Source organism: Camponotus vicinus, unplaced genomic scaffold (genome assembly GCF_025532165.1).
Source record: "Camponotus vicinus isolate PSW18456_S1 unplaced genomic scaffold, iyCamVici1.0 SCAF_6, whole genome shotgun sequence".
In the NCBI taxonomy this organism is placed as follows: Eukaryota; Metazoa; Arthropoda; class Insecta; order Hymenoptera; family Formicidae; genus Camponotus; species Camponotus vicinus.
This window is the reverse complement of record NW_028141978.1, coordinates 19,169,876-19,182,448: the sequence shown is the minus strand read 5'-3', so window position 1 is coordinate 19,182,448 and position 12,573 is coordinate 19,169,876. Positions and strand designations below refer to the sequence as shown.

Here is a 12,573-nt window from a genome sequence, read left to right as displayed (position 1 = left end):
GCACCGTTTCTGAAATATTAGATTTCACCCCCAAAGGGTGGTTTTTAAAAATTGTTATCATACGGTAAATTAGTCTTTTTAAAATTCTTATCTAACGGCACAGGTTTTATATTTTTTCAAACTGGTTGCAATCGAAAGCTTATATTCACATTACATAATAAAAGTGTCGTTAGATTTTTGATTACGGTCTTAGTTTCTGAAATATCTTAATCGAAAGTTTACATGACGTGAAATTCCGGATAAGGTACTTGGTAGCGCCGCGTTAAGAGCAATGACTCTCAATGCTCGGATCCTGTTTTTTATGTACTTGGCGTCACGACGCTACCGCGTCGCTTGATAAAACAAACGTATAATATATTTTATATCATATAATTATAATTCATGTTATGTTTATAATTATATATATTTCCAATAGTATAATTATATATTTCTGATATAATTATGTGGCATAATTATAATGATATAATTATATAATAATATATTTCTAATGGTATAATAGCCATTATCGGAACAGTATGAAATATTTGTCATTGTTGGATTTACTATTAATTGTTTGGTAATTATGCATAAAAAGGGCCCACCTTCGCACAAATGTGTCATTGACATATGTTGTCAAGGTCATATCTCTAATTAATATTCTGAAGGTTTCAGCCGGCGGTCGTTGTTTATTATAAAGTTATTAACAAAAGAATTTCACAATTTTAATGCTTTTTATCTCCGAAAATATTGATTTGAGAAAAAAAATTTTAAGCAAAAAATAAAGCCGCTGAAAAACTCTACAAAAAAGGTTATATGCATTTTTTTTATAAACCTATTTTAGCTACTATTTTAGCTATTATATGAAAAAATAATAATTTTAAATACATTTAATACAATTTAAATTTATATAGAATTTAATACAATTTAATACAATTAAAAAATATCACAAATGTATGTGTACACACACACACGCGCGCGCGCGCGCTCGCGCGCGCGAGGGGTGCAAGGGGGGCCTTCGGCCCCCCCTCCCGCAACCACCCCGCCGGTAGGCGGGTGGACCTCGCTCGGTGGACAACTTACAGCCATAGACTTATACTAATAGACTGCGCAACCCAACGGCCGCGCTGTCGTCGGGACCAGAGAAAGAGAGAGCATGAGCGGTCGGGGCTCTGTCCTTGTCTAACGGTGCGAGTGGTGGGGATGACGATATCTCCTCCGAGTGAGGGAATTAGTATAAGTCTATGGTCTTCCCTCACTCGGAGGAGATATCGTCATCCCCACCACTCGCACCGTTAGACAAGGACAGAGCCCCGACCGCTCATGCTCTCTCTCTCTGGTCCCGACGACAGCGCGGCCGTTGGGTTGCGCAGTCTATTAGTATAAGTCTATGCTTACAGCATATATCCATTGTGATTGAACTCTTCGCAATGCGTCCCCTACCGGCGGGGTGGTTGCGGGAGGGGGGGCCGAAGGCCCCCCTTACACCCCCCGCGCGCGTGTGTGTGTGTGTGTGTGTGTGTACACATACATTTGTGATATTTTTTAATTGTATTAAAATGTATTAAATCCTATATAAATTTAAATTGTTTACCTTTTTTTATTTACCTTTAATTTACCTTTTTTTGCGTTTTTCTTCGACTTGCGAGTTCGACCGCTATTTTTAAGTTTCATATTCGTGTTCAGGAGGTAAAAATACGTAGAAATTGGGTATTCTTACTCATTATTTCATATAGGTAGATTTTCCGAAGGTTTACCTTATTTTTGTATTTATTATTTTTATCCTTTTCAGCCTATATCTCCAAAACTATTTGAGTCCGACCCTTATATATATATACGAAATTACTCGGGAAAATCTCCCCTATAACAAATTTAAAAATAAAGCAAATCGGTGAACAAATAAAGTAGAATCTTTATGTCAATATTTCTCACATTGATTTGTTAATAACTTGTGAATAAAGAACGACCGCCGGCTAAAACCTTCAGAATGTTAATCAGGGATAACATCTTCACAACATACGTCAATAACACATTTGTGCGAAGGTGGGCCCTTTTTATGCATAATTATCAATTGTTTTCTAACATTTAATATATATATATATTATTTTCAGGGTTTAGACAGCAGCGGAAGACCAGCTTTTGTGCTATATTTTCGAGTTCGTTTTTATATTGATACACCATTACTCTTAAGGTAAGATATGAACATTTTATGTAAAAAATAGGCTATATCTCTTTGATAAATTATTGAAATATAATAGAAATTGAATCTTCATATCTCGACTAATCAATAAATGCAGGTATATTCAAAGGAAGAATAGAAAAGATATAATTTTAATTTGATTGTAAAAATCGGAGTAATAAATATCTTAAATGTCCGAATTCTTAATCGTGAAACGGATTCTTTTTCTCTAAATATAGCGACATTATGCATTATAAGATTCCATCGGGGAAACACAAAAGAATGCAAGAAAGAAGAATAGAGCTAAATTTTTTACATTAAAGCGGTGGATTTACTGGACGCTCACCAACAAATGTTGAAGCGCCGCGCGCTGTTATCATGTTTTGGAGAGCGCCCCACCTGCCGTTTCCCCGCGCGCCTGGTATCAAGTTACAGTGGGACATCCTTTCTCGTTGCGTGCTTTCACTCACGTGAATTGGCCGATCTTTTTTAATTAATATCTCGAAATTTTACGTGGTTACTTGTAAAATGGTACAGAACTTTTTAGTTCAGTTTAGCGAGTTTACTTATGGTTTTCCTTTGGCATGTGATAGCTGGAACACCTTGTATATAAACAAACACTTAATTGAGGAGAAGAGTTCTTTCCCCTTTGTACATTTACTCTGAAAAAAATTAACCTAACTTAAATATAATTTTAATATAAAATAAAAAATGGATTAAAAATTTTTTTAGAATAGGAATGTAAGAGGAGGTACTCCGTCTCTTCCCCACATGTTTAATTAAATATCTATTTTTTTTATTTTTAATAAAATATATTTAATAAATTATTAGGATAAAATAAGAAAAATATTAAAAACAAAACGCGCGTATGTAATCAATAATTTATCTTTCAATAAATATCGAAATGAGACACAAAGATATAAATCTAAAATTATAATATAAAGACGACAATATTAAAGCCAAATAGCAGATATAAATGCGTGTGAATATGTATTAAATATATAGACAGAGTTGGGAAAGTTACTTTATAAAAGTAATTAGTTACAGTTACAGTTTTTTTAGTAAAAAATGTAATTAGTTACAGTTACAAGTTACCGATTCTGAAAAGTAACGCGTTACAGTTACAGTTACTTAAAAAGTAACGAGTCGTTACTTTGTAGTTACTTCCTTGGAATGGAAATAAAAATGTTAAAATTATTAAAAATGTCAGACTCGTGAATATAAAATTAAAATTAATGATAAATTCTTGAACGTCGCCAGTAGATAAAATAAATGAAAGTAATTTAATCGACCACACCGGCAATATTTATTGATGAAAAATTCACAACGTGATGGATGATCTAGAAACGCATTGCTTAAGTTTATTGAGCTTTGATGTGCCGCTGTATTATAGATATGTTGATGACATTTTTACCATTGTTCCACGCTCAAAAATTGACGAGATTATATCGAATAGAAGGTGTCCTCGTGATCGCGGCAAATCCGGCGACAGTTATTGGCGGTTATCAATCGAAACATCGATTCGCTCGGACTGGAATCTTCCGGATCGTCGCAAGATTGTCCTCGAGGGCGCAGTTGCGCCGTCTGTTATAACGTTTTGGAAAAGGAAGAATTTTCCGAGGAGAGTCAGCGAGGAACAGAATTATTAGTATCGTTACGCGCGCGATTTTCTCGGTGAGTAGGGAAAAAAATCTAGCGCTCTTCGTGACTGTTCGGTCCCCTTCGCTGCTCTCAGCTGTTGCTCGTGGCATCACATCACGCGGAGTAGCGTGCTTTCAATGACTATCATCAACGTTTGACATTTACACATGAAACTGAGTATGATTCGCGTATTGGTTTTTTGGACACGACTGTTATTCGCTCGGATGGTCGGCTTTTGACGGATTGGTACAGAAAACCTACTTGTTCTAATAGATACACTAATTTTTATTCCAAACATCCGTTTAAATATAAAATTAACACCATTTATAGCCTTGTTGACCGCGCAATTTTATTATCCGACGTTCGATTTCATTTTAAGAACATCGATATTATTAAACAGATTCTTTCCAACAATTGTTTTCCAACTCAAATTACTAACCGTTACGTTAAAAAAAGACTAGAATTTTTGAAACACCGCGACAATGTAAATATGAATACGGAATGTGATAATGCGACTACATCATGTTACATCTCGTTGCCGTTTGTAGAGAGCTTGAGTGATGAGATTAGTCGCCTTTTTAAAAATGTTGGTCTGAAGGTTGTCTATAATGTACCTAATAAACTGAATTCATTAATTAAACGTGGAAAAGATAGATTGCCTATTAATAACAGGACTGAGGTTGTTTACAAGTTAAACTGTAAAAATTGTAATATGTCATATATTGGCCAAACAAAAAGACATTTAGGCACTCGTATCAAAGAACATTGCAACAACATTAAATTGCACGAAAGCAATCTCTCTGTGGTTAGCAAACATAAATTGGAACTTAATCATGACTTCGATTGGTCAGCACCGGTTATTCTGCATAATGAGAGACATGTGAGAAAGAGAGAAATTGCTGAAATGTTTTTCATCAAAAAGTCTGACAACACTGTTAACTTACAAAAGGACACTGAAAGTTTAAACGATATTTATGATAGACTAATAAAGGTGGTTTAGTCTTTCTCTTTGTGTTGGATCGAGAGGTCGACATGACTTGACACAGTGATTTCTTTATTTCTCACCACGTATTAGTTACCTAAGATAATGTATGTATATGATTTTTTTCTTCTTTCTCCATTTTTTGGTCACATTTTATTGTAATTCATTTATTGTTTATATTATATGTAATAATTTCAGTTCACTTGATAAGGACCAAAACCCATGGTCGAAACGTTGTGAATTTTTCATCAATAAATATTGCCGGTGTGGTCGATTAAATTACTTTCATTTATAAAATTAAAAGTATAAATTGGTATAAGTGGCAATGCGAGTCTAGTGTCGAAATTATTACACCGCTATTTATTGTACAAAAAACAATCATATAAGAAAATACATATAATAAATATACATTTGAGTAAGTTACGAACGTTTCGACCCTATTTTTGGGTCATCTTCAGCGCAAATTTAAACTAAGTAATAATACAAAATTGGAGTCAAGCATACGAGTGCTATCTAAAAATACGTTTCAGTTGAATGATGCGGTATTTCATTGTTGTTTTGACGATGTCTGCAATTTAAACAACCCGAATCTGTCAGCAAATAAAATACATCAAACCGAATAACAATTTGAATTGATAAAATAACTTAAATAAATTAGGATAAAAAAGTAGACTAAATAAATAAATAAGAGTTCTAAAATTTAAAAAATTTAAAAAATTAAAAAATTACGGAATTAAAACTGTATAAAGGAACAATAAAAAATTACTTACTTCCAGACATCGAAAACATTGGCAAACAATAAAAGTGAAGAGAGACCGACCATCATTACAACAACAAAAATTATTAACTAGTCCTCGAGACGTAACGAAGCTACTTTATGAAGGAGTCGGAGCCAGTGATGCCAGTTTCGAGACGCTGCCCCCACCACTACATGTAGAGGAGGTAGCGCACACAAAGAAAGAGCCGTGTCCGTACACGACGCCCAGCGCTCGGCTAGCTTCGGATAGTAGAAGAGCGCAGATATATCAGCTGTCTCTTTCTTTCCCGAGCTAGAGTGACGTCACCAAGCAGAAGAAAATCGAGATCTCGAGAGAATTATATATGTTAAAATTATATGTTTAAATATTATGTTTTCCTTAATATTATATTAAAATCATTATATATAAAATATTTTATATTATTATATATAATTATTATATCTAATATAATATTAAAGAAAACATGTTTTTACATTTCCTCTTGACGGAAGAGACCACCACCTTCTCGCGGTTTCCGTTGAGCAACAATATGTACGTTGCTTATTTACAAAAAAGAATAATATATATTATTAATGTATAATTAAATTTATAATATTAAATATATTTAATAATTATTAATTTTTATAAATAAATATATATTAAGTACATATTGGCCAAGAGTGGATTTCTATCACTTACGTTTCTTCCATTCTTTATTTCTTTAATTGATTTATATCTTTTATTATTTATAATAAATATAATTAGAATTTATAGAATTTATTTATTTATAGAAATTATTTAAATATTGATTTAAATATTAATGTTTTAATTTTTTATTTAAATATTTATTTATATATTAATTTAATAATTAATGTATTAATTTCTTATATATTTAAATATTTATTATGCATAATTAATCTAGAAGAGAAGGGACACGCGAGATCTAATTGAAAATATATATAATTTTAACATATATAATTCTCTCGGGATCTCGATTTTCTTCTGCTTGGTGACGTCAGCTCTAGCTCGGGAAAGAAAGAGACAGCTGATATATCTGCGCTCTTCTACTATCCGAAGCTAGCCGAGCGCTGGGAGTCGTGTACGGACACGGCTCTTTCTTTGTGTGCGCTACCTCCTCTACATGTAGTGGTGGGGGCAGCGTCTCGAAACTGGCATCACTGGTGGACACCAGATACCGCCATCTTGTTTAACTAACATTCCATGCATGTTGCGAACCACGCGGCCAATATTCAAACTACACAAACCGAGGACAAAAAGCGGGACACCTCCCACCACCGGAGTTTCCAGACCTGTATGTAAGACCGTGACCACGAGTAACGGCTAGCAGAAAATGTAAACAAATAGTAACAAATGTAAACAAGGTCGCGCAACAAGCCAAATACACACACACACACACACACACACACACGGAGGGGGGGGTGCAAAGGGGGCCTTCAGCTCCCCTCTCGCACCCACCCCGTCCCCCTCGCTTCGCGTGGAAAGTTACAAATCCATGGGAACCTCGATTTTAAAAAAATTACTTTTTTGTAGCAATCGCCAAAATTCCTTTTACAGGCTTGTATTTTAAGCTAAAAGGAAGCTTTCTACAAAATTTCATTCAAATCGGAGGTAATCGGTTTTCGGAAGTACACCCAAAATTTTTATTAAAAAAAAATGGGAGCATATGCATTGGATCATAAAGTATCGATAAAAGCGTTTATGCGCAAGTGCAAGGCGGTCCAATACGATTTGCAAAGATTTAAAATATATATATATATATATATATATATATATATATATATATTTTTTTTTTTTTTTTAAATCTTTATATATTATATATTTTATATTTATATATATTTTATATATTTTAAATCTTTATATATTATATATTTTATATCTTTATATACAGGGTGAGCCATTTTAATTAACGCACGCAATTATTTCGGAAACAAAGCATTTTAGAGAAAAATGTTTCAGACAAAAGTTTTATGATTTCGAGGGGGCCATAAGATGGTATCATTGGTTTGACACTGAAGAGTCATTTGAAGGTCACGTGAAGGTCACTTTAATTTTTTTAAATGGAACACCCTATATATTTTTGCACACTCTTATAGCTTATCTCGAGAGCTTTCCAAAACACTATAATTAAGTACCTTTTCGTTAAGTACTTTTTGAGTTATGAGGCTTGAAATAATTTCTTAATTTTACATAAACCGTAAAATATCTTGTAAAATATTCATTTTTCGATTATCTTACCTTAATACTTTTACGTACAAAATAATGAGAGGAATCAATTGGTGTAAAGAAAACACATAGTTGTTTTTAAGAAAAAATATGGAATTGTTAATTGCAAATTACATATTTTTTCTTCGAAACAACTATGTGTTTTCTTTACACCAATTGATTCCTCTCATTATTTTGTACATAAAAGTATTAAGGTAAGATAATCGAAAAATGAATATTTTACAAGATATTTTACGGTTTATGTAAAATTAAGAAATTATTTCAAGCCTCATAACTCAAAAAGTACTTAACGAAAAGGTACTTAATTATAGTGTTTTAGAAAGCTCTCGAGATAAGCTACAAGAGTGTGCAAAAATATATAGGGTGTTCCATTTAAAAAAATTGAAGTGACCTTCACGTGACCTTCAAATGACTCTTCAGTGTCGAACCAATGATACCATCTTATGGCCCCCTCGAAACCATAAAACTTTTGTCTGAAACATTTTTCTCTAAAATGCTTTGTTTCCGAAATAATTGCGTGCGTTAATTAAAATGGCTCACCCTGTATAATATACAGGGTGACCCATTTTAACTTAGGTAGCCAAATAACTCGAAAAATAAGCAAGATAGAGAAAAATGTTTTAGACAAAAGTTGTATGGTTTCGAGGGGGCCATAAGATGGTATCATTGGTTTGACCTTGAAGAGTCATTTGAAGGTCACGTGAAGGTCACTTCAATTTTTTTAAATGGAATACCCTATATATTTTTATACATTCTTGTAGCTTATTTCGAGAGCTTTCCAAAACACTATAATTAAGTACCTTTCCGTTAAGTACTTTTTGAGTTATGATGCTTGAAATAATTTCTTAATTTTACATAAACCGTAAAATATCTTGTAAAATATTCATTTTTCGATTATCTTACCTTAATACTTTTATGTACAAAATAATGAGAGGAATCAATTGGTGTAAAGAAAACACATAGTTGTTTTTAAGAAAAAATATGGAATTGTTAATTGCAAATTACATATTTTTTCTTCGAAACAACTATGTGTTTTCTTTACACCAATTGATTCCTCTCATTATTTTGTACATAAAAGTATTAAGGTAAGATAATCGAAAAATGAATATTTTACAAGATATTTTACGGTTTATGTAAAATTAAGAAATTATTTCAAGCCTCATAACTCAAAAAGTACTTAACGAAAAGGTACTTAATTATAGTGTTTTAGAAAGCTCTCGAGATAAGCTACAAGAGTGTGCAAAAATATATAGGGTGTTCCATTTAAAAAAATTGAAGTGACCTTCACGTGACCTTCAAATGACTCTTCAGTGTCGAACCAATGATACCATCTTATGGCCCCCTCGAAACCATAAAACTTTTGTCTGAAACATTTTTCTCTAAAATGCTTTGTTTCCGAAATAATTGCGTGCGTTAATTAAAATGGCTCACCCTGTATAATATACAGGGTGACCCATTTTAACTTAGGTAGCCAAATAACTCGAAAAATAAGCAAGATAGAGAAAAATGTTTTAGACAAAAGTTGTATGGTTTCGAGGGGGCCATAAGATGGTATCATTGGTTTGACCTTGAAGAGTCATTTGAAGGTCACGTGAAGGTCACTTCAATTTTTTTAAATGGAATACCCTATATATTTTTATACATTCTTGTAGCTTATTTCGAGAGCTTTCCAAAACACTATAATTAAGTACCTTTCCGTTAAGTACTTTTTGAGTTATGATGCTTGAAATAATTTCTTAATTTTACATAAACCGTAAAATATCTTGTAAAATATTCATTTTTCGATTATCTTACCTTAATACTTTTATGTACAAAATAATGAGAGGAATCAATTGGTGTAAAGAAAACACATAGTTGTTTTTAAGAAAAAATATGGAATTGTTAATTGCAAATTACATATTTTTTCTTCGAAACAACTATGTGTTTTCTTTACACCAATTGATTCCTCTCATTATTTTGTACATAAAACTATTAAGGTAAGGTAATCGAAAAATGAATATTTTACAAGATATTTTACGGTTTATGTAAAATTAAGAAATTATTTCAAGCCTCATAACTCAAAAAGTACTTAACGAAAATGTACTTAATTATAGTGTTTTGGAAAGCTCTCGAGATGAGCTACAAGAATGTACAAAAATATATAGGATGTTCCATTTAAAAAAATTGAAGTGACCTTCACGTGACCTTCAAATGACTCTTCAAGGTCAAACCAATGATACCATCTTATGGCCCCCTCGAAACCATACAACTTTTGTCTAAAACATTTTTCTCTATCTTGCTTATTTTTCGAGTTATTTGGCTGCCTAAGTTAAAATGGGTCACCCTGTATATTTAATATATAATATATATATATATATATATATATATATATATATATATATATAAAGTAACTATTAAAGCAATTATTAAATTAGTTACTAGTTACCGAAAATATGTAATTGAGTTAAGTTACAGTTACAAATTGAAAAAAAGGAACGAGTTAAGTTAGAGTTACCGAAAAAAAGTAACTTTAATTGTAACTTCGTTACAAGTAACGAGTTACTTCCCAACCCTATATATAGATAACATTACATTACACCAGTATGAAACCAAACATTTCAATTCCCACTTTGGGATTCTCCTCAGTGAGGCGCAATATACATATAAATAATAAATAAATCGTTACAAATTTTAATAAAAATGTAAACAGAAGTTGATCGCGAATCTAAATTAAAGATCAAACGCTTAGAAAAAGTCATATGAAAATTCTCCGTGTTGACAAAAAACTTGAAATCGTAAGAACGGTCAACAGAGATGTACAAATAAAATTTTTTTTGAAGAAAAAGATGTATCTAGTTTTTTGATAGTGGAGCCCCCCGCAGGGGGGCGGAAGCCACTGTGTCCACGCATATACTTTTCCACGCGAAGCGAGCCTCATATATGTTATCAAGATCATCACTCTAAGTAATGTTGTGAAGATTTTAGTCGGCCATCATTGTTTATTAAAAAGATATAAACAAAAGAAGTTTCATAAGTTCATTAATACATTTATCGAAAGAAAAGTCAATTGTTGCATAATTTCACATAGATTTGTAACTTTCTATGCAAAGTGAAGTGTATCCCGCATCACAAACACGGGTTGGGTTAGGTTATATCTTCTGAAAGTGGAGCCCCCCGCAAGGGGGCGGAACATACTGTACCTACGTATTGTACTTCCTAAAATGAAGCAAAATTTACTCTTAATGAAGAGATGAAGCAAAGTTCACTTAATCAAGATTACTTCATCTTGGAAAGTACATGCGTTCCGTTACAAGTATTCCGCCCCCCTGCGGGGGGCTCCACTTTCAGAAGATATAACCTAATCCAATCCGTGTTTATGATGCGGGATACACTTCATTTTGCATAGATAGTTACAAATGTAACATTTTTCGCGCACAAATAGTTTAACAACTCATCATATTTTGTTGTTAAAGCGAGAAACTCGTAGAACTTCATGTTAACTGTACAACAATCTGTTTTGTACTAACTCACCTTTTCTTAAATATTTTCAAAGTCATAAGAAATATCAAAAACATAGAAATTTATCATTGTTCCACTATCTGATTTCAATATAAGAAAGGTAAACAACGTCAAACGACAACATAGTTTGTACACGGTGTCATAAAATTACATATTATTCATTAGACATTTTTTGTTTATAACTTTTTAATAAACAATGACCGCCGACTAAAACTTTCACAACATTACTCAGAGTGATGATCTTGATAACATATTTGAGAATTATTGAAATCGGGAAGTGGTCCGTATAAATAATTACCAAATAATTTTAGTATTAAATATTTGTATCGGTAAAAATCCGCTTAAAGACATTCATTTGACATCATTTACAGTGTTTCTACAACAATTCGTGACAATCGAGCGTGGGTCGTTTTCGGAAGTTTATCCAAAAATAGGAAGAATAATTTTATTAATTCATTAATTTTAGCATTTTTTTGTCTGTGTGTAACTCTTTAGTTTTTCTGTTCTTTCTGTGGACCAAAAAAATATAATATAGATATTTCTTCTTGTCTGGAATGTACTTAATAACGGTCTCGTATAAAATTCCTACTAGTATTATGCTTGAGTGATATATTAGACAATTCTGCTTTAAGGACATAATTGCATGAGACTCTCGCCATCTTACCAATCGTTATTAGTTCTACTAAAGAATCCGCAATTATTTTATTGTGTTTAAATATTAATAATCAATAATTTTAATTTTATTATTTTAACAATATTTGATAGTCTTCAAAAAAATTTTATTTGTACATCTGTTGACATCTATTGTTCTTACGATTTCAAATTTTCTTGTCAACACGGATAATTTTCTTATGATCTTTCATATGATCTTTTCTAAATGTTTGACTTTTAATTTAGATTCGCAACCGACTTCTATTTATATTTTTTATTAAGATTTGTAACGATTTATTTATTTAATAATTAGAGATTTGGCTCAAATAATCAAAAAATTAAAAAGAAAATGGCCAACCATAAGAACCAACGCGCGGTAGTTGGAGCGCAGAGAAGCAACAACATTTCTTTCTTTTTTCAATATTAGTTTATTAAAAAACTCATATTACAACAACAAAAAGCAAATGTTTCGGATCATCGAAGCGCGACGAAAAAAAAGAGTCCATTTTTACTGAAAATCATAAAACGATAAAAGACTTTTCTACTGAATTTAATCCGCTCCATCTACACAACATAATGCGACACTGTTCTAATTTTACAAAATGATATTAGTTTAAATTATTAATAATATATGATATTGTATTGCATGCGCAATATTTTTATTA

At 32.0% G+C, this 12,573-nt stretch overlaps 1 protein-coding gene across 3 annotated transcripts in view; it reads left to right on the top strand.

Moving 5' to 3' along the window:
* LOC145973431 (protein expanded) overlaps positions 1-12,573 on the top strand; it is a 530,479-nt gene that overhangs the window by 358,085 nt on the left and 159,821 nt on the right. For all 3 annotated transcript variants that reach the window (XM_083102792.1, XM_083102793.1, XM_083102791.1), the window contains one exon: positions 2,088-2,167. In XM_083102792.1, coding sequence (XP_082958918.1) covers positions 2,088-2,167 — 80 coding nt within the window. The remainder of the gene's footprint in view (positions 1-2,087; positions 2,168-12,573) is intronic.